This window comes from Emys orbicularis, chromosome 7, assembly GCF_028017835.1.
Source record: "Emys orbicularis isolate rEmyOrb1 chromosome 7, rEmyOrb1.hap1, whole genome shotgun sequence".
Taxonomy (NCBI): Eukaryota; Metazoa; Chordata; order Testudines; family Emydidae; genus Emys; species Emys orbicularis.
Genome location: NC_088689.1, coordinates 101,588,072 through 101,610,048, shown reverse-complemented (window position 1 = coordinate 101,610,048; position 21,977 = coordinate 101,588,072). Strand labels below are relative to the sequence as shown.

At 57.8% G+C, this 21,977-nt stretch overlaps 2 protein-coding genes across 2 annotated transcripts; one reads left to right on the top strand and one right to left on the bottom strand.

Annotated features, from left to right (window-relative positions):
- Window positions 1-847: 847 nt before the first annotated feature.
- CFL1 (cofilin 1) lies at window positions 848-6,674 on the top strand. Its single transcript, XM_065407290.1, has 4 exons — window positions 848-927; window positions 4,095-4,402; window positions 5,747-5,823; window positions 6,514-6,674. Exons 1-4 carry the CDS (start codon window positions 925-927, stop codon window positions 6,624-6,626), a joined length of 501 nt encoding a protein of 166 aa, XP_065263362.1. The 5' UTR covers window positions 848-924; the 3' UTR covers window positions 6,627-6,674.
- Window positions 6,675-9,996: 3,322 nt separating this feature from the next.
- SNX32 (sorting nexin 32) lies at window positions 9,997-20,308 on the bottom strand. The gene is made up of 13 exons (XM_065407733.1): window positions 20,267-20,308; window positions 20,002-20,106; window positions 19,671-19,781; window positions 15,480-15,601; window positions 15,135-15,258; window positions 14,463-14,567; window positions 12,880-12,985; window positions 12,395-12,470; window positions 11,732-11,771; window positions 11,213-11,299; window positions 10,913-11,072; window positions 10,688-10,773; window positions 9,997-10,050 (listed from the first exon to the last, which is right to left on the bottom strand). Exons 1-13 carry the CDS (start codon window positions 20,306-20,308, stop codon window positions 9,997-9,999), a joined length of 1,218 nt encoding a protein of 405 aa, XP_065263805.1.
- Between the last annotated feature and the right edge of the window lie 1,669 nt (window positions 20,309-21,977).

Sequence of the window (21,977 nt, the reverse complement as noted above, 5' to 3'; positions counted from 1 at the left end):
TAAGGAGTGGATGCTGCAGGAGGCGGGGCCTATTTTTGTGCTGCTGTTCACGCCCTTATTTGGAAGCGACGCAATGATGGGGGGGAGGGAACAGAGCCAGGAAGGGGAAGGGGGCGGGTTTAGGGAGAGGCTCAGCCAACCAGCAGCCGGTCTTCGGATTCGGCTGCCCTAGACCCTGTCACTCTATATACATACCCCCCCCCCCCCTCTTTGCACCGCTTCCCTCACCCAACCCCCCAGCCCCGGGACCAGCAGCTCCTTAACAACCTGATTTATTATCGCAACTGTTGTTTTATTTCTAGGCGGGGTCCCACGTGGGAGGTCGGACCTCAGCCCCTGGGGAGGATCCCGCTACCAAGCCCCTTGGCCACAATCCTGGGGTCCCGGCTCCCACCCACCCTGCTCTAACCCACTAGAGCCCACACGCCACCCAGAGCCGGGGCGAGAACCCAGGAGTCCGGCCTGCACCACCTGCTGCCCCCAGCACGGCAGCGGGTCTAAGTCTGGGCCCAGCCCAGGGCCCTGCTGGCGGCGTGGAGATGATTAAAGATCATCATCCCATTATTCAATGGGGTCTACGTTACCCATGATGCACTGCAACTGCAGGACACCCCGCTGTGGTTTCTCTCAGACTAGGCGCGCCAGCGCCTCCCTGCCCCCGGGACTACATCTCCCATGATCCACCGGACTGCAGCTCTCATCCTTCCCTCGCGCTCCCCGGCTCCTGCCCAACGGCACGGACTCCATTTCCCTGCGTGCCCCACGGCCCGCGCCGCCCGGAAGTGCCCCTCCCCCATAAAGCGGAAGCGGGCGGCCGGTTGGTTTGGGGCGGGGCAGTACTTGGTCTCGACACCGACCGACCGAGAAGCTGCTGCAGAGCGAACCCCGCGCAGCCCGGACCGTGATCCCCCTGCCCGCAGCACCATGGTGAGACCCCGGCCCGCCGCCGCCATCTTGTGCCCCGCGGCCGCCATCTTGCCTTTGGGGCGCCTATGGGATCCATAGGGGAAGGGGAGAGTGGCGTACCCGCCACCTCTGTAGGGGGCGCCTGTAAGAGCTATCGGGGATCCCGCTGTAGGATCCGATCTCGCCCTCCACACCACCTGTGGGGGAGGTGGGGCGCTGCTCTGTACGGGATTTCTATGAATGGGAGCTCCAAGGGGAGCCTCGTTTCCCCTATGGGATCTATAGGTGGCTGTTTGTCTGCACCCTTCTGTGTCGGGAGGCCCGTGTAGAGTCCATGGGACTCTCGCCCTTTCCGAGGGGTTCCCTCCTACCTCCATAGGATCCATCTGGAGGTGCCTTTGGAATTCATAGCGGGTGTCTGCTTCCTTTTCCCGTGTGGGAGTGGGATCCTTATGAGGGGCTCTTATAGGCTTTCTATAGGGCCTGTTCTGGCCACTTCTCTTATAGGTGCAGGTGTGTGGCAGGATGCAGATGGTGCACCCCTATGGGTGAGTCCCACGTGGGGCTGGCCCCTTCTCCCAGCCTCTGATGGGGTGGGGGCTAGTTCTCTCTTAGGGGGCAGATTGTTCTAGGGGCTGCTATTGAATCAGAGCATGGGGGTTGGCAAAGGGAGATTCTCTCCCCCCCCAAGCATGGGGTTTGAGGCTTGCCAGCCACCCCTAGTCCCATTTCTTCTTCCTGATGTCCTAGCTCCACTGTGGTCTGTGGGATCCTGTGACCTCAGGACTCCCCTTGTCTGCAGTAGTTATCTTTCCACTGCTACCCTTGGGGTGGTGGGATGCAGGTGATGTTTGATGTGTCGAATGGGGGCCAAATCACTAATGGGTGGGGCCCCCGGCGGGAGGCTGCCAGTGAGATGTGGGCTGGATACAGGAATGGGTGGGGAGATTCTCTGGCCTGTGAGGTCTGAAAGGGGGCCATAATGGGCCCTTCTGACATTAAAATCTGAGTCTAAGCTGAACCCATCTTTGTGCCCACATTGTCCTAGCTCCCCCCGATCAGTCAAGCCACTGTGCTGCTCTCAGCTCCCCCTCCAAGTCTTAGCACCCCACTGCTCCCCTCTGATGTGCTATGATAGTGGGTGAGCGTGTTGCTCTGCAAAATGTCTGACTCCGTCTCTGCCTCGTGCTCCCAGTCCTGATTTCCCAGCTTGCCCTGGCCAAACCTGCTTCAGTCAGGGCCACCAGGGTGCCCTCATGGCCCTTAACAGCTCTGGACTGTCTTGAGGGGTGGGGGTGCTCCCATGCAGCCTATAGTGCCCTCCCAGTGCCCGTGTGCCTGAGGACAAAGATGCTGGTGGGAGGGGGATGGGAAGAGGTGCTTGGTTCGCCTGGTGCCTGGGCTCCTAGAATTGCCTGACTGGGGGATAAGCGGTGAGCACCACTTGGAGGGAAGGTGAGGAGACTTGGGGGTGGAGGGTACAGGGAAATCTGAGGGTGATTAGCAAAGGGTGCCGGCAGTGACCCGTGAACAGTCTAATTTCTTTGGCAGAATCAGTAGCATTGATTAGTATTTACAGGGTTAAGGTTTTTGCCATGGGTTCAGACAGGGCCGCTGGGCCTGGGAACAAAAGCCCTTTAGCCTCCTATGGGCCCACTCGATTAGGAGGCTGGGGAGCCGCTCCTGGCTGCAACGGCCTCGCTGCAGGGGTGGATTTATTGGCTGAAGTATCTAGGCCCAGGCCTGGGGATCTGCTGACTCTCTCCGGTGCTGGTCCCTGACAGGCCCTGTTCTGAGCCCTGCATTGCCCCCATGCCCCTTTCATTTCCCCCCTCCCCCCAGCAGCGGCCGCTGGAGCAAAGCGGCTGGTGCTTCCCCTAAAACAGCCTCCCTTTGCCACATAAGAGCATATCGCTGTGCTGCTTTGCCGGCCAGCTGCTGAAGCCAGACTCTGCTGAAGGGCCGCCTCGGATCTTGGCTGGACCCTTGGGATCATCCAGTGGGGGGCCTGGGCTGGGTGGTTAGAATTTGGGGTGCTCCCAGCTACTCAGATTGGCCCCCCTGCTGCCAGGCAGTGGAGTGTGAAGTGCTATGGCAGGGCCCCAAATAATGAGGCTCTCGGTCTGAAGGTGTCTAGTGGGGGTGGGGAGAAGGGTGGGCTCAGTAGCGTGGGGGGTGCTGTGCTCTGAACCCCAGGCCAGGAAGGAGGCTGTCGTGGAGGCTCAACAATCTGTCTCTTGGTGCAGTAAAGCAGTTGCCTTGGGGGAGGGGGAGAATGGGAGAGGGGAGGTAGCCATGGGTGGGGGGATGGGGTTGGTTTCCTGGGGTGAATGGGGAGTGGGAGGTAGGGTAGGCACAGGGTGAGCAGGGGGAATAGGGGATGGGAGGTGTGGGGGGGGGCTGGCAGGCACCGGGGGTAGCAGTCTCCTGGGGTGAATGGGGGTTGGCAGGGCTCTGGGGGAGCAGGGGATGGGGGAAGGGTTGTCGCCCCATCCCTGCAGATGGTTGCTTGCAGCAGGTCCCTTGCCCCTGGGACTGTACCATGGGGGAAGGGCCCAGGCTGCTGGTCGGCGATGGGGAAGCAGCGGGCACAACCTCTTTCTGCACAGGTCACGTGCAGCGCCGTTTCCTGCGTGGGGTTTCAGGTTCCCGCCGGGGGGTGCTTGCGTAAGGCACTGACGCAGCGCTTCCCATTGTGCATGCCTCTGGCTAGGGCACCAGCAGCCCCACTTGGTTTGCTGCTGGCCCTTGCTGGAGTGTGTCTGCCCGTGTCCTGCCTGTGTAACCAGCAACGTTGTCCACTGCTTGCCCGATCCATCCCCCCCCACAACTCCAAAGCTGCAAAGCCCATGGCAGCTGCTGGGTTAAATCCTCTGGGCCCATTGGCTTGGGGCCTGGTAGAGTATGTGGCCCCCAGCACTGACATTACCTGGCCCCCAAGGCCTCTTGGTGGGGGCAATGAGTGGATCCCCCAACAGTCCCCCTCTGCTTGGCTTCTGTTGTGAAGATCTGCCCCTCAGGGCTAGGAAATTCCAGTGTCTATTGCTCATGGCCCTTGGGAGTTGATGTGCTGGGGCTCATACCCCAGCAATGGGCACCTCATTACCCAGTCTTTGGGGGCTTGGGGAGCCCCTAATGCCTCCTCCTCTCTCTTTCTCCTCTCCTCCTTCCCCCTCCCCCCCCCCCAGGCATCTGGCGTAGCAGTCTCTGATGGAGTGATCAAGGTCTTCAATGACATGAAGGTGCGGAAGGCCTCCACCCCTGAGGAGGTGAAGAAGCGCAAGAAGGCGGTGCTCTTCTGCCTGAGCGAGGACAAGAGGAACATCATCCTGGAGGAGGGCAAGGAGATCCTGGTGGGGGACGTGGGTGAGACAGTCGACGACCCCTATCTGCACTTTGTCAAGATGCTCCCGGAGTCGGACTGCCGCTACGCCCTCTACGACGCCACTTACGAGACCAAGGAGAGCAAGAAGGAGGATCTGGTCTTTGTCTTCTGGTAGGGCCGTGCCCCAGCCCCGTTTCCTCCAGGGTGGTACAGCCCTTTTGCCCCTGCTGGCTATGCCCACCCTCTCCACCGGCTAGGGACCCCTGCTGCTAACTACTGGGGGAGCCACACCCCTTGTCTTGGTCACTCCCTAGTCCAAACCTGGGGTGCCCCATTATCTCTGCTGGATGGGTCCATCCTTTGAGCACACGCCTGTTCTGGCCACGCCCCTCTCCAGTATTGTGCCCTTCCCATCCTCCTCCAGTGCCATTCTCCCCGCTGCATCTTCTGGTAGAGCCAAGCCCCTCAGCCTGGGGTGGCCCCCTTGCCCCTCCCCTTTCTGGCCCCGCCCCTCCGTCCTCAAATTCCTTCTTATGGTCCTGCTTCCTGGCTCTAGCCAGGCCTCTGCCACCAGGCCTGAGAAGCCCCCTGGTTCCTCCTCCCTGGCTGGCCGTGCCACCCCTTCCCTCTGCAGAGCTGCAGTGAAAGCTGCCTTTGTTCACCCAGTGCCAGCACCCGGCCCCTCTGCTGGGTGGAGCAAGCCCAGCAGGGAGTGCCGGCTGCTTGTTTAAAGGGCTGCTGGCTGACCAGCTGGCAGTGGGGCCCACAAGACTAGGGCAGGTGGGAGGGATTGGGGATCTGGGAGTGACCCAATCAGTGCATCCTGTGCTGACTCTGCCAGCTGGGGCACCCCTTCCAGGGTGTACACCGTACTCAGGGGGTTCTGAACACATTAGCTCCTTCCTGCTCTGGGGCCAGCTGGAGGCATGGAGAGGCTGCAGGGGTGGGAGTTGTGGGAGGCATGAGTGGGTGCAGATGAGGGGGGTGTTAATAGGGGGAATCTGAGTGGGTGCCGTGGGCAGGAGAGTTAAGACAGGCCTGGATTTGAAACTCTCTGGCAGTGGGGCAGGGGAGACCATCAGCACTATCTCTAGGGGCTGCTGTGCTGGCTGAAACCTATTTGGGGTGGTATTTAAAGGCCCTTATTGTGCTGGGCACAGAGCTACCCTGCCCCCTCTGCAAGGCATGGCACTGAGAGACCCAGAGCTCCCCCTCTGCCTTGCTGACCTGCCACAATTTCTCTCCTGGGCCTCCCCCTCCCCCCCCACCAGCTATTCTCCTCTTGCTCCTTGTGCCTCCTGCTGGGAATCTGCCCCTCGGGCACTGTACCTAGTGTATGGCCTGGTGGAGAGGGCTCCTCCCCCTGCTCCTTTCAGCCCCTGTGCCGCTGCTCTGTTCTCTTACACCAGTCTGTGCCCAGGTGGGCACTATGACTGAGGACTCAGGCGCTGGGCTGTGCCTTGCGGAAGCCTCCAGTCCCTGGTGTTGGTGTGAGTCCCTCCCCTCTCCCCGCAGGGCCCCAGATTGTGCCCCCCTCAAGAGCAAGATGATCTACGCCAGCTCCAAGGATGCCATCAAGAAGAAACTCACAGGTGAGTCGAGTCCTGCACCCCTAGCAGGCCATGTTCTGCCACCTGTGGGGCCCCGGCCCATGGCGGGTGAATGAGCTGGCAGCTCTGCAGCAGGACGCCAGCCCAGCCCCATGGTTGTGCTGCTAGCCCCTCTGAGTGAGGTGCTGTGTGACTTGAATCTCGTGGTCTGCCTGTGCCTGCCAAGGCCAGGTGGAACTGCACTCTGGGGGTGGCCTGGCGATGCCGGGACTCCTGAGTTCTATCCTAGCTCTGGGAGGGAGCGGAGGCTAGTGGGGTACAGCCATTCAGGGGCGGCCCAGGGGTCTGGATCTGGTTCCTTGATGTGCTCTGAGGCTACCCCCCACTCTTGGATGGGGGTGTCAATTCCCTGGTGCATGTGACCCATTGGGAGATGTTAAATAAACAGTCTCTGATGGGCCAGTGTGGTGGGGGAGGGGCCCCTCCTGGGATGGGGCGGAGCTGGGAGTTCTCAGGCCCCCAGTCAGATGGTGCCTTTGCTAAGGCTACAGCAGGGCTTCTTGGCCTGGGGATCACAATCTCACTGCCCTGCCCATAGGGAGTGATTGGGGTGCGGGGGGTTGGATCTGGGAGGGAGCGGAGATTCTGGCTGGATCTCAGCTAGATAGGTGTTGATCTCCAACCCAATGCTTGCCCTAAGCTTCCCCATTTCTTTCTTCCCCCACCCCCAAGGTATCAAGCATGAGTTGCAAGCAACCTGTTACGAGGAGGTGAAGGACCGCTGCACCTTGGCCCAGAAGCTGGGCGGCAACGCCGTCGTCAGCTTGGAAGGGAAGCCCTTGTGAGCCGCTCCCAGTGCCAGTTTATACCGGAGCTTCCATGTTAATCAGTCCTGTGCTACCTTTTTTGGGAGGGTGGGGGTGGGAGGGCCGTTGGGGGGTGGGGTGGGATAATTCCTTAGATAATGTTCCGATTCTTTGCCTCCTAAGTCTCCTTCTCCGGTTTGCACGATCAGAGTCCCCAAGACACTCCACGGCCCGGCCACAACTGCTGTGCAGGGCACCTGCCAAACCCACTGCCTCCTCGGTTACCTGGAACTTCCGCCTTGGAGACCAAGGGGACCATTCCCTGGGCACTGTAGCTTCTCCTCAAGGTCCGGGGCTACTCCACCATCAGAAGGGACCATGCATTGAGCTCTCTAGCTTGATGTCTAGAGACACCAAGAAGGGCCCATTCTTGGAGCGCTGGAGCTCAGTCTTGGGACTGTTCCACCATTCATGGGGATCATCCCCTGAGCTCTGTCTAGTTCTGGGACCATTCCCCGTTTCCATTCCAGTAACGTCTCCTTCAAAGGTTGATCAGGGACCAACTGGCTTCATCGTTACGTTGCCCTCTCCTGACAGCCCGTCTCAAATCCTCCATAGGACTGAGGTCTTGATGGCCAGTCCACTGCTGGCAAGGGTGTTCCCAAAAGGGGCTAGTGAGTGAGGGACCCTCCAACAGCCAACCCCAGGTCTTGAGCCACTAGCAGTTTCTGGTGGAAGGTGACATCCTAGGAGCTCCTCTTAACTGCATCCCTGTAGCCTCCTCCTGACTGGAATTAGAAATTTCTGGTGTGTGTAAATTTTTTTTTTTTAAGGGTTTTGTGTTTTGAAACAGTGAAAGATGCCGATTCTCTCTGGCCCCACCGGGAGAGCTGGGGGTGTCCCCGGAAAGCAACCCCCTGCTGCCAACGCGTCCATGACTTAGTGGCTTTGTGCTTGTCTGTAGTACTGTGTATAAATGGAATATTGTGGAGAAACTTGCAAAATTTAAGTAACTGGAGGCTGGGACACACCCTTCCAGTGGAACTTACTAATATGGAAGCAGCACCTGTAATGACCTTCAATTAAAAAATGAATGCTAACAAGCTACTGCCCTACCTGGTTTTATTTGGAAGGTTTGAGGCCACCAGGGAAACTGAGGCAGAGGGACATTAGGGCTGGGACTAGTACCCAGGAGTCCTGGCTCCTGGGAGCCTGCAATCAGTGCTGAGCCTTGGGTGTGGGTGGCCATGGGAGCTGGGTGTGGCTGCTGCTTATGAGTAACAGCACCTGCCTTTTCTTGTAAAACACACAGGAGTGCAGGGGACCTGGGCAGGTCCTGCCCTAGGCAGCTAGACTGCTCCCCACCCCCTTCCTGAGGCCAGCTCCACCTGTCTCCGGTCAGTCAGGCCTGGCGTGGTGCCCTAGCCCTCTTGCAGCTGTTCAAAGTCCCATGCTGGATGTGAAGGAGCAGCGGTGCTGAGACCTGCAAGCATCTCCCTCCGTGTAGTGTCTCCTATGGAAGCCCTGCATTAGCCTGGCCTGGGGGTGGATAAGGGCGGGGGGGGGCAGGCATAAATCACAGCTGGGATCAGCCCTTTGCTCCTTGGACCTGCCAGCAGAGTGTTCAGGGGGTTGGGACTATGAGGGGGACAATGGTGCTGCCCCCTCCCTGCTCTCACCATCTCTTGCTGCCCCCAGAAGCCACCCACAGCTTCATCCTGTGTGGAGGGAGAAGGAGGCTAGCATTACCCCACAGGCGTGCAACTGGCTAAAGCTAACCTGCTCTAATCCACCAGCCCCCGAGGGGGAGCTAGAACCCAGGAGTCCTAGCTAACAGCCGCCTTATGGTCTAACTGGACCATGGGTGAGTGATGCTTGGAAGGGTTTGGGGTGGGGCAGGAGCCAGGATCCCTGGTTGTGTTTGAAGGTCTCCTTTCCTAGTGCTAGTCCCTGCCATGCTATGTACAGCCTTAGCAGGGGATGGGGCCTGAACAGGTTCCCTGCCTTCTGGGGTGTATTCCCTCACATGGGGAGCCAGGGGAGGGGAGAGCTCTTCCTGGCAGCTGTGTTGGCCCTGCTGGGGGGAGGCCAAGCCTCTCCCACCCCACAGCAAGGCCCAATCTGGGAGTTCACACCAGTTTGGGATGCTAGGCCAGCTTCTCTGCTAGGAGTGATCAGCTCAGGGTGCTGTGATCGAGCAATGCAGGAGCTGGGGCTCTGGACAAAGGGCTGGGGCTGGTGGGAGTCAGGGTGAGCAACCTTTGAAACAGGGAAGTCACAGCAGCAGCAAGGGAGGAAGCAGGGCTGGGGTGAGAGCCTTGATGCTGTGGGGGGGCTGGGCCCTAGCTGAGCCTGGGCAGGTTTGGCAAAGGGGGCGGTTGATAATGAGGCTGCATGGGGTGGAGCTGGATACAAAATGGGCCTTTATTGGGGGAGTTTGGGGCTGGGGGGTACAGAGCTGTGGATGGATAGAATTGAATGATGATAGCCACCAGGCTGTGGTTGCTTGTCTTCCTACTGCAGTTTCACACTTTCCCCCCCATCTCACACCCCTTCCTCCCCTCATTCTGCCCCTCCCCCCTGCATCTGGTTGCTGGGAGATGGCATCTAGCCTGGATTCTTGTGCATGGCTAGAACACCTCCAAATCAGAGGACTGGAAGGGACCTCAAGAGGTCATCTAGTCCAGTCCCCTGCACTGAAGGCAGGACTAAGTATTATCCAGGAAAATCTCTGACAGGTGTTTGTCTAATATGCTCTTAAAAATCCCCCATGATGGAGATTCCACAACCTCCCTAGGCAATTTATTCCAGTGCTTAACCACCCTGACAGTTAGGAAGTTTTTCCTAATGTCCAACCTACACCGCCCTTGCTGCAATTTGAGCCCATTGCTTCTTGTCCTATCCTCAGAGGTTAAGAAGAAATTTTTTCTCCTTCCTCCTTTAAATAACCTTTTATGTACTTGAATGCACCTTAACATCCCCCACCCCATGTGGTCTTACTGCAGTGGGGAGGTGGGGGACAGAGAGGAAGGGGCTCACCTAAGACACACTAAGACCTGTCTCCAAGCCCTCCTGCTCTAACCCACTATACCTCACTGTCCTTCCAAAGCTGGGGATAGACCCCAGGAGTCCTGGCTCCCAGCCCACTCCCCTCCTAAAGGAACTCTAGGTTGCAGCCATCTCTGGGAGGCCAGGGGGAGGAAGTTAATGGGTGTTGGGGGGGTTGCCCCCACAGTCAGATGGGGCCCCCCAGAGTTGGCAGAGCAGGTATGGGGGGGCTGGAATGCCAACAGGGTTGGGGCAGGGATATATGGGGCTGGATTATGAGGCAGCAGCAGTAGCGCTGGGGGGGTCTCTGCACCAAGGTGCTGAGAGGCCCCTCCCCCAGGTGCAGGGCTGGGTGGTAGTATCAGGCGTCGCCCTTCAGCACAATCAGGGTGTTCCGCAGCAGCAGGCTACTGGCCTGGAAGAGAGGGGAGGGGGTTAGAGAGGGGGAGACCCCCCCCAGTGCAATGCTCCAGGGGAAACCAGGACCCCAAGAAAACCTAAAATGACCCACCCCACACCCCTCTCACAGCTGGGGACAGAACCCAGGAGTCCTGGCTCCCAGCCTAACTGGGAGTGGCATTGCAGGCACTGAACCTGTACGAGGACCCAAGTGTGTCGCACTGCTTCCCCCTGCAGGCCACACCTGGGTATTGCAACTTAGGACAGGGTCTGTGCTGATGGGGGCATGCAGGTGATTGGGGGGAGCTCAGACAACCCTCCAGCCCCCCACCCCAGGGTGCAGAGGTCATGGGGGGGAGGAACAGGGCTCCCCAGGGGCTTGGGGAGGCAGAGCATGCCCTGGGTGAGGAGGGTAAGAAAGAGATGGGAGCTTCTGAAGGGTCCCAGTTCAGGTTTGGGGGGGAGGCAGGTAGTTGGGGGGGAGGGATCCCCAGGGGTTCCCAGCCAGGGTTGGAGGAGTTTCTGGAGGGTGGGGGGGAAGTGGTAGTTCTTGCAGCTCCATACTCAGGCTGGGGTAGGGGGGTTCCCAAGGGCTAGCAGGGAGGTGGGTGGGCCCCAGGCAGGGTTGCAAGATTTCTGGGGGTCCCTGATACCTTGGCGTGTTTCAGCTCCAACTCCGCCAGCTCGATCAGGTTCTTGCGAAATGCGGAGATTCGACGTGACTTGAAATCAGTCAGTTCTGCCCCGGGAGAGAGAGAGAACCCAGGAGATCTGTATCCTAGCCCCCTGCTCTAACCCATTAGACATCCCCCCCACTTCCCCTCCCAGAGACAGGGACAGAGCCCAGGAGTCCTGGCTCCTAGCCCTTCTGTATTCACCTTGCTTGGCGGAGGCTGATAGCTGTTCAAAGCGCTGACAGCACAGCTGCTGATGGGCCTCAGCCGGCTTCACCTCCTTGTTCCTCATGCGGGCTCTGTCCAGTGCCTTGTTGGCATTCTCGTAATCAGCCAGTGCCCGCAGGCGCCGGTATAGCAGATCCTGGGGACACAGACAGTTATACATCTCCATGCCCCACCCCAGAGGTGGCTGCATCTCAGTGCTGGGTGAGGGAGCCCTATATTAACAGCCCCAGGCCCCATCCCAGAGGTGGTTGCATCTCTGCACCGTGCTGCCTGTACCTTGGCTGCCTGTGAGTCTCTCATGTAGTACTTGAGCAGGTCAGACAGTTTCAGATCCTCATCTGATGCCACACGGCCCTCCAACTTCTGGGGAGGAGAGGACAGAAGTGGGGGGAGGTTGATCAGCAAAGGGTGTGTGTGTTAATCCCACAGTTAATCCTGAGCCTCTACACCCCATCCTTCTGAGCTAATGTCACCCCCTCAGAGGTCCCCAACATCCAGCCATAGGGGGCGCTAGCAAGTGGGGGTGGAGACCCCCTGAGAAGGGGGCTGGAGGTGCAGGATGGGGGCCATGAAGGCCCTGCCTCCCCACTGCAGAGTCTGTGGGGTGCGGCTGATCCTGGTTGTGCGGTTCAGAGGAAGGTGGGGGACACCAGGAGATTGGGGAGGTCTGGAGCATGAGAAATGGTGGCAGAGTGTTTGTGTGTGGGGGAAGGTAGAAGCCCCAGAGCAGAGGGGGCCCATGTTAGAGTAGGGGATGGGGAGAGGCTCCTCGCGCGGGGAGGAGCCTTCACTCACCCGCAGCCGTTCAAAGAGTTCAGCCAATTTCAGGAAGCTCCTGGGGAGCGAAGGGGAGACTCATCAGTGACCCCCCTGGTACTTTCCCCCCAGTAACCCACCCATTACGCCCCCTCCCCCACACCACCAGCCCCCTAGTGCCCCCACACCCTTCCCCTACATTAGGACCCCCTGATATTGCATCTCCCCCACCAGACAGCACCCCATCCCCTTCAGTGTCCCCTGTGTCCTGCCCCCCACCAGACAGCACCCATCCCCCAGCTCTGTCTGAGATGCCTCCTTCCCCCCAGAACTCTACCGCCACACTGGGAAGTGCCGCCCCCCCCCATCAGCGCCCAACTATCCACAGGGCCCCATCACCACCACACTGGGCTGCCTTCTGCACCCCCAAAATGCCTCCCACCTCACCACTCTCCCCCCAGCATCTAATCCCCATTTGGCACCCTAGGCTGGGAGTGGAAGTGCCCCCTGGTGCCCAACTGGGGTCATTGCAGGGGGGGAACAGAGTCCATTCTGGGGGAGGGCACACCTTATAGCAGCCCCCCCAAGCTTGGTGGGGGTTATTCAAGCCCCAGTCCCAGCGCCTCTTTCCCCAACACAGCTCCCCCAGCAAGCAGTTCTGGGGGCCTGTAGGGAGCCCCTTCCCTGCACCTCAATACTCACGTCTGGAGCTGGCGGACTTCCTGTGTGCCTAGGCTGCCCAGTGCCACCGAGATGGGGATATAGTCCTCTGCCAGGCCTGTATTGGGGGGCAGCCATCAGGGCAGGGGATGTACCCCATTAGCCTAGGGACTCCCCCCCACCAAATCAGGAGTCCCTGCCTCACACCCACCTCCAGGAGCCCGATGGGGGTTCCCCTCCCCAGAGCCTCCACCACCCTGCCCCTCTGACCCCTAAGGACTCCCCCACTGCCTCCACATAGGGGACAGCTCCTAGGCAGCTGCCACTCGCCAGGGGATCCCTGGTGCTAAGCACCCCAGGGGGTCCCCACCCACGAGTGCCCCGACCACCGGGAAGCTCCCCTCCTCAGGGGAAACACTCCTGAAAGGGGCAGTGCCAGGGGCCAGGGTGGGGCAGGAGGGTGATCCTGGTCCCAGAGGGGGCTGTAGGGGAGGGACCGGAGAGGGAGAATCCCACTCCTCACGTACTCTTGTGGGAGCGCATGACGCGGTCGGCCTTGAGGCAGGTGTCGCGCACCCGGGCGTGGTACTCCAGCAGGAACGTCCGCTCGTGCTCAAAGAACTCGTCCACCTCCTGCAGGGGGTGACAGGGAGCCAGAGAGCCGAGGGGTGCCCCACACACCGCCCCACCCGTAACAGGGGAGGGGGATCGGCACACACCATGCAGCCCCTCAAGCCCGGGGGAGGGGGGGTGCCATGTGGTCCTTGCACAGGATGGGGGGGGGGCATCTACATGGGCTGGGCTAAGTGCTAACATGGTCACTGCTGCAGGGGGAGGAACCTGTGCGGGCTGTGCCACTCTCCACTGAGTGCGGGGGGGACAGCATGCCGTGCCACTCTCTGTGGTACCATGGTGGGGGGAGGGTTGCACCAGCTGTGCCACTTGCTGCAGTCGGGGTGGGGGGTGATCTGTGCAGGCCAGGTTACTCTCTGCACTGGGGCTTGGTGTGGGGGTGTGGGGGGGGTGTGACAGAGCCCCGTTGGTGATTTGCTACTCTGTCAGCCACTCCTATCAGGCCCGACACACTCACTACACCTAACACACTGGTATCATGAGATATCACTGGAAAACTAACTCCCTGCTCATTAATATTCCAGTGTGATGTAGGACCCGGGTGTGTACAAAGAGTTGGAAGTAAGCACTAGAATGATGTTCTTCAGATGGGTTTGGCAAGCAGTGCATAAGCCCAGTCTGCCCTAGGCAAAGGAACGTGTATTTGCTCGGCTGACCGGTCATCAGGCAGAAACAGTGAAGAAATCTCTGCGTACAAAGGTGAACAAAACCAGCAGCCTAGCAGTTTGGGGAGAGGCCTCTTAACTATACAGACAGGGGATCTGAACCACAAATGATAAGCAACAATCAACTGCTTGTAGATAGTATTCCTGTATTATAAAAGTATAACGAGGAAGGATTCAAGGGGCCAGAGCACTTGAAATCCCAGGCCGCTGGGTCCTCCAGCCAAGCGGTTGAAGTACCCGGGAACTGAGTTTAGGTGAGGCTCAGGCAAGGGTTGTAACTCGCTGAAGTGAAGTGTCAGTCTTAGAAGCACAGGTGTAACCATTTATCTTCACTCCTCCTACGGGTACCCTTTAAACTTCTGCCTTTGCCTTCACTAAACGTGTTTTACTATCCACCAGTTCGGCGCTGGGACTGCCATAAGAGCGTTTGTCAAACCCCAGTGAAGTCAGTGAGCGGCCCTGGATTGTCCCTCTGAAGGAACAACGAACTTCCTTACTTCAGTGAGTGTTGCAGGAGAGGGCTGGACAGTGCAGGACTGTTTGGGGCAAAGTCGGGACGGGGGGAGAGGGTGTTGGGGTCACTGGGGGTGGAAGGCAGGGTGTGACCTGCATGGCGATAGCCTGGCTGTTGGTGTCAGGACTGTGAGCCACAACAGCAGAGCACTGAAGGCACCCAGAGCTGCAGGACAGGCATTAGTCCTGATTGTCACTAGGGGATCTGTGCAGGGCCCATGGATTTCTGGGGAGATGGGATCTGATGGAGGCATACACTCACCCCCCCCCTTCCCCGCATGCAGTGGGTCCTGGCTCACCTTCAGCCCCGACACCCCGGTGATGAGCGCCTCGTCAGCTGACTTGACGATGTTCCGGAAGAAGCCGCCCAGCAGCTCCTTGCGATTCTTGCCACGCACACTGAGCTGCAAGGAGAGGGAGTGCCAGGTGTGTGTGTGTGGGGGGGGGGCGGGAGAGGGCCCCCCAGGACCCTCTGCACCTCACATCCCTCCCAGCCCAGCACAGGGGCTGCCCACAGCCAGAGATAATATGAGCATTAGGGGAGGGATCTGTGAAGGCCAGGATTGGAAGGGAGAGGGGGGCAGGGCAGTGGGGGGAGAAGGAAGTGCCCCCCTCACCTCCCTGGCTCCTTCCAGGCCCTGTGCTCCTCACGTTGTGGGGGGCAAGCTCCCACATGGCCCCCTCTTGTTGGTGGGAGGTGGTGGAGACGGGAATGGCCTCAAATTGGGTACCAGGGGCCTGTGCCAGGAAGACAAGCAGGTCAGCAGGGGTGCGGGGGTTGCAGCTCAGCAGCGGAGAAGGCTGGTAGTGGGGGGTGGCTCAGTGGGGAGGAGGTGGGGGGTTCAGCAGGGGAGAGGAGAGCTGGGGGGCCGGGGGCAGGTGTTTCAGGAGGCCAGTAGGATCAGAGGGAGCCTCAGGTGGGTGGGGGGGGTCAGGGGGCTCACTCAGGGGTGGGGTGCTGGGGGGCTCACGTCTTGGTCGTATTCCAGGAAGACATAGAAGTTGTGGTCCCGGCGTAGGACGGGATGGGCTGCCAGGCGCTGCAGGAACACCTCGTGCATTGCCACCGTCTTTTTGAAGATGGCCAGGTACTCGCTGCGGGAGACAGGCGGGTGAGCATCTGCAGGGACAGTGTCCTGGTACTGACTCCCTGGACCACCCCCACTGCCTCCCTGTACTGCCCCCCCTGCAGTGCCCCCTACTAACCCCTCTGTATCACCTCTCGCTGATCGCCTGTACTGCCCCATGGCACAGCGCCCCCTAGTGCCACACTGGGGCATTGAGGTCAGCCCCCACCCTCCCCTGGTGTCACTCACCCCTCCAGCTCCTGCTTCATCTTGGCAAACTCCTCCCGCGTCAGGGTGCTGTTCCCCTCCCCAAGGCGCTGCAGCTTCTCCCGCGATGCCTCGAAGTCAGGCCTGGGGGGCGCAGGGGGGATCTGGGCCGGGGGTGGTGGGGGAAGAACCAGGAGAAATATTAGCTCTGAACCCCTCCTTCAGCCTCTCAAACCTCTGTGACCCCAAGCCCCCATGGCCCCCTGATACTAGCTGTGGGGCAGGGTGGGAGAAAAGGGAGGAGCAGGGCAGGCCAGGGGTGAGGGTGGAGCTGATGGGGGCTCATGGTTGAGGCATGGGGGTGAAAGGGCAGAGCTAAGGGGGCCTCACAGTTGGGGGAGGGGAGTGAAGCTGGCAGGGGGCTAATGATTGCGACAAGGGAGGCTGGGAGGTGGAGCTGGAGGGGCTGAGAAAGGATTCACAGCCAGTAGCTATGGGGCGGGGGGAGGTCTCAGAGCAGGAAGGCAAAGGGCTCAGATGTCCTGTTGGGGGATGATGCCTCGGGCTAGGGCAGGGCCATTGGGGGGGTCCATTAGGGGCAGGATGTCAATGACTAAAGGATCCCCCTCCTCTAGAAACACTCTTCCTTCTCCACACACCCCTGCCCCCCTTACAGTGATCCTGTGTCTCCCCCTGCACCCCAAGCTCCATGCCCTTACAATTCACAGATTCACTGATCGGGGGCCCACTGTGATCATCTAATCCTCCTGGATAACACAGGCCTTAAGGCTGCCTGGAATTAACTCCTGGTTGCGTATGAGCATTGACACCTAATAGCAACAATGATGTTCCGTTTCATACAGTTCCACAGAGGGGCAACCATTGCATTGAAATGCTTCAGGGTTGATAAGCTTCATGATGAAGCGATCTCTAATAGGTAAGTGGTGGCAATTTCCAAGGAGTACTCTACATTGGATGGCCAGCTGTCTAGTGCAGGGGAAGAGTGGACTTTATTTTAGGATGCCATTGTAACCCATACACCTCCTGGGTGTGGTGTTCTGTCCCATCTAGTGGCACCAAGACCACGTAGAGAGAGAGAGATTAATGAGTTTCCGCCTCAGCTAAGAGCCATGTGGCTTTTAGCTCATGCAGTAGAGACTCATGCACTAAGCTTCAGAGATCCCAGGTTCGAGAGACGACCAGGGTCTGTCGGTGTTACACTATCACTGAGATTGCTGGAGAACCACTTGGACTAAGGAGAATGAAAAAGCAACCCTGGATTACAGATGATACCATCAAATTTTGGGACAGAAAAAAAGAGGTGCTGTGCAGAATGGATGCACTGGAAGGTTAGAGTCAAGTCAGTGAAGGGAGGAGGAAATGAGCAATAGAGGGAAACAAATGTCTTGACTGAGGAGTCAAGAGAACCTGTCGGAATGATCGCAATCAATGGTGGAACAGTTTCGCACAGCACATTGAGGAAGCCTCTGAAAGACGTGACCAGAAAGGTGTATTTGAGATTTTGAAGGTCCTCATTGGATGTCCATTCTCTCAGCTTCTGCCAGTTAAGGACAAAAATGGAGAATACTGCCAGGATATCGGTGCACCACTTAAAAGTTGGTGGGAGCATTTTTGTGAATTGATTCACCGCCAAGATGTAAACTACAACTTAATCCAAAAATGAACCCAGGAGAAAATGGGCAGGTGACCTTAGAGGCAATGATGCTTGTGGTCAAACAGTTATGACATGATAAAGCACCTGGTTTTGACCATATTTCATTAGAACTGCTAAAGAGTGGAGACCTGGATTGAATTCAGTTGTCTAAATAGTTTGGGAACCCGGTCACATCCCAGAAGAGTGGAAAGGAGGCTGAATCCTCCCTTTTTTCAAAAAAGAGTGATCAGCTTGCTCAAATTGCCGGGGAATACCGCTGCTGTCAGTCCCAGGGAAGGTGTTTACCATCACGTTACTGAGCCAGCTGAAATACTGTCTCACCCCAAACATGAGAGACAACCCTTGTGGTTTCTGCCCAGGTTGAACTACAATCCAGCTATCTGTGCTCTGTGAGATGTTACTGAAAAACAACAAAAGGACGTTAACACCGCATTTAAAGACTCTCCAGCTGCTTTTGACTCCACTGTGAACACTTCTGTGCCAGGATGGGGTGCCTGAAGACTTGGGGTGAAAGAGCCACACTCCTGAGAGAAGTAGCTATGGCGACCTACCCCCCAGTGTAGCCAGCACTAGGTCATAGAATCATAGGTTTAGAAAGAACCACAAGGGTCATCTAGACTAACCTCCTGCCTAGATGCAGGGTTTGAATTCTTCTTCGACCTAGCTACTGCATCTCAGGGAGGTGGATTACCTATGCCAATAAGAGAAGTCCTCTCGTCAATATAGGATGTGATGCCACTGTAGCAATTTAAGTGTAGACATACCCTTAGTGTGCCTGGTGGAGAAACTGTACCATGGTACATTTAGCTGCGTGAAGGTCAATGGCTGTATTACAGACTGGTTTTCAGTAGAATCAGGGGTACACTAGGGATATGTTCTCTCACCTACATAATCTAATGTTCTGATAGACTATCTGACAATAAAACTGACTGTGGCCAAAGTAGGAGACGTGAAATTGAGAGATTCATCTTTAGATGATCTTTACCATGCTGATATTATTGCCTTACTTGGAGAGATTACTGGCCAACTACAGCTAATGCTGGGAGAGCTGTGAAAAACAGCAGAATCTCTGGGACTTAGGGTCAATGGTGATCAAACCAAAGCTATGCAGGCTTCCTACAAAACAGAAACGAATGACCTGCAAATGATGCTTGTAGACAGCAATGACATTGACTGGGTGAATAGGTGTATCTATCTGGGTAATCACTTGACAGTACGAGGCTCTATATCCGAAGAAGTCACACGTTGGACTGGTCTTGCATGCATGGCATTTTGGTGTCTTCAAAGGCCTCTGGACAGGGGTGCTGGAACAATTTGTATAGTGGGGGTCAGGGCCGGCGCAACCCATTAGGCGACCTAGGCGGTCACCTAGGGCGCTACAATTTGGGGGGCGGCGACCACGGCGGTATTTCAGCGGCGGGACCTTCCGCCGCCTCTGTGGGGGGCGGTATTTTGGGGCAGGACCTTCCGCCGCCTAGGGCGGCAGAAAAGCTGGCGGCGCTCCTGGTGGGGGTGCTGAGAGCCATTGAACCAAACTGTAAACCCTGTATAGAATGGAAACCACTTCAAGCCAGGGGGTGCGGCAGCACCCCCAGCATCCCTAGTTCCAGCACCTATGCCTCTGGGTAGCAGGATGTCCATGTGACAACTAAGATACAAGTGTTCAATGTGGTAGTGATGAGAACTCTGTTGTATGGAGCAGAAACAAAGCCATAAAAACCAGGCGAGGAGAGGAAACTAAACAGTTGTCAGTGTCAAAACATCCACTGGTTTGATTTTGTCACAAACAAAGAGATACTTAGATGACCCCGGCAAGTTGCAATCTTGCATCCGCTGAGAAGAAGACTGCAATGGTGTGGTCATCACATGGAGAAGAAGGTGTGCTTTTACAGAAGCTTAATAGACCTGAGGTCAAAGAAAGTAGAGCATGAGACCAACCACAAATGAGGTTGGAAGATGCCATTTTGAAGGATTTAAGAAGCCTAAATCCTCCCATGCTGACTCTTGCTGAAGGAAAAAGACTTGCAAGGGACTATTCAGGATGGAAGTTAATTTTATGTGCACCACAGCTATGTGAATCTGCTGCTGCTGTGAATTAGAGCAGACTAGAAAAACACCCAGTCTTGACTGAAAAATGTCCAGTGATGGAGAATCTACCACAGCTCTTGGTAAATTGCTCCATTGGTTCATTCCCCCCACTGGTACCAATTTGCACCCTATTTCTGGCTTCAACTTCCAGCCCATGGATCTTGTTAGACCTTTATTTGCAGACTAGGAGCAAGACACCAATTAACCGTCTCTTGGTTAAACTGAGCTCTTGGAGTCCCTCACTATCACAGCATGTTTTCCAGTCCTTTAACCATTCTCGTGATTCTTCTCTGAACCCAATTTAGCAATAGCCTTCTTGAGTTGTGGACACCAGAACCTGACATGACGTTCCCCCTTACGACACACTGCCCCATGCCCCCCCAGATGCCCTCCTTATCATGATCCCCATATCTCCTCTCACCCTTTACAATGTCCCCCCAGTCCCTCTCATCCCCTCTACTCCCACTTACAATGATGCCAGCGTATTCATCATTTTCAGAGAAGGTGTCGTGCAGCCAAACAAAGTCCTCATGCTGCCGGACCACGGAGAGCGCTGGGCGGGTGAAGTGGGGCAGGGAGCTCTGCAACAGGGGGGCAAGGGGTGAGACACTCCAAACCTGGGACCCCCAGAATCCCCTTCAATATGTGGACCTGTCAGAGACCACCCCAAATGGGGACACCCAAGCCAAGGACCCCCAAACCTCACTAGACATTCCCTGGAGACCCCCCAAACATCAGAGCCCTATGGTGGGAAACCCCCCATAAGGGACCCCTTCCACCCTGTCTTTCCAATCCCCTCACCTTGGTCTGGACAGTGAATTTCACCTTGTCCCGTTCGCTCACTGCGTCTGAGATCTCAACCTGCAAGGAGGGGTCAGTGGCGAGCTCCTCCGAGAGTGAGCAAGGCTGGGGAAGAGAAGAGGGTTAGATATAGGGGCACCCCACCGGGGGGGGGGCAGGGCGATGCCCGACCCAGGGCACGGGGCGGGGGAGCAACAGGGTACTGCCTCCTCTCCCGGGTGGGGAATGCAGGACCCCGTCGTGGGGACGGGGGTCCCAGGCTCACCTTGCTCTCCTCCCCAGGCGGCATCTCCAGCGGCTCCTCCATGCGCCCCCAGGAAGAGAGCAGCCCAGGATGCCCTGCAGATGAACCCAGGCTCAGGCCTCATCAGCTGACTAGGAATGGGGAGGGGACGGCGCGGGCGGAGGGTGTTGTCCCTTTAAATCGGTTGTGACAGCTATTCCACGCCCCTCCTCCCCATTGGGCCCGGGCACGGAGTCCTCGCTCCCATTCGCCGGGATTCCCATCCGTCACACAACAGGCGGGGAAGTGGGGGGCGTAGGGAAGATAAGTGTGCGTGTGCTCCCTCTCCCTGGGGTCCCAGCTGGGTAGGGGCCTAGGGGGTGACCCCTGGCAGCTGAGGAGATGGGGGTGCGGGGCACCCTGGGACACTGCAGGGGGACAATGGGGGGTATCAGCTGGGTGTGGTGCCCCTTGGTATCTTGGGAGATTGGGGGGCCTCTGAGGCTGCAGGGGGGTGGGCTCGAGCATCCACCCCTTGCTCTGGCTGAAGCAGCGGATGAAGAAATGACAGCATTGCTTGCCCCATTGCTCCAGACCTACATCAGCAATGAGTTCTGTTGGGTCTCAGCCCCTCAGCGTATGGATATCACCCAAGGTCCTACAGCTCTGATTAGCTTACCTTAACAGAGCTGTTACCTTCACAGTCCAAAGAACAAAGCCTCACACCCCAGCCTTAGTAGGCAACAACCTTGCAATCATTTCACAAGTAAGGAAACCCCAGGCAGAGCTGGGCATAGACCCACCCACAGGCCCAGGTCTCAGTCACTTTGCCTTTCAGAAGGAATGGCCCAAACTACATGCTTGTGTACTCCCTGCTAACACTGCAATGAGTGTTCCCTGGTGGCAAGAGCTCATACCTGCTGCTGCCTCTGCACTCCCATTCATTGTCCTGTAGCTCGATGGGCAGAATGCCATCCTTTTAAATCAGGAAATTCCCAGGTTTGCTCCCTGCCTGGGACCCACACAAGGGCACACCCTAAGGCCATGTCTTCATGGTGATGTTACAGCAGTATGGTTTGCTCACTCAAAATGCAGCAATGTAATCACAGTGAATTGAAGTGCATCCGCACCCCTTTGCTACAGTCCTTTTCCTTGCAGCCATACAGCTCTGCATCAGTTCAAATTCACCACACAGCATTCTAGGCAGGGATCCCATGGTGTAACATTCCACCACTTTGCTATTGGCCCCCTCTCCAATTTAGCAACATCCTTCTAAACCAGGGGTCTCAAACTCAAATGACCATGAGGGCCACATGAGGACTAGTACATTGGCCCGAGGGCCGCATTACTGACACCTCCCCCCCCACCCCACCCCCCCGCTGCCCTCGGCCCCGCCCCACTCCACCCCTTCCATGAGGCCCCGCCCCTACCCCGCCTCTTCCTACCCCTTCCCTGCCCCCATTCCAACCCCTTCCCTGAAATCCCCACCCCAACTCTGCCCCCTCCCTGCCCCCAGGGGGTGCAGGAGGGGTGTGCTGGGGGCTCAGGGCAGGGAGTTGGGGTGTGGGGTGCAGGAGGGGTGAGGGGTACAGCAAGGGGTCAGGGTGCAGGGTGCAGCAGGGGGCTCAGGGCAGGGGGTTGGGGTGCAAGAGGGGTGCAGGGTGCAGCAGGGGGATCAGGGCAGTGGGTTGGGGTGCAAGAGGAGTGTGGGGTGCGGCAGGGGGCTCAGAGCAGGGGGTTGGGTGCAGGGTAC

Coding starts and splice junctions, on each gene's coding strand:
- CFL1 (XM_065407290.1), top strand. Junction 4,403..5,746: donor GATCTGGTCTTTGTCTTCTG/GTAGGGCCGTGC, acceptor CTCTCCCCGCAG/GGCCCCAGATTGTGCCCCCC. Junction 5,824..6,513: donor CATCAAGAAGAAACTCACAG/GTGAGTCGAGTC, acceptor CCCACCCCCAAG/GTATCAAGCATGAGTTGCAA.
- SNX32 (XM_065407733.1), bottom strand. CDS start 20,308: ATGGAGGAGCCGCTGGAGATGCCGCCTGGGGAGGAGAGCAAG. Junction 15,259..15,479: donor ATGAAGCAGGAGCTGGAGGG/GTGAGTGACACC, acceptor TGTCTCCCGCAG/CGAGTACCTGGCCATCTTCA. Junction 12,471..12,879: donor CGTCATGCGCTCCCACAAGA/GTACGTGAGGAG, acceptor CCCCCAATACAG/GCCTGGCAGAGGACTATATC.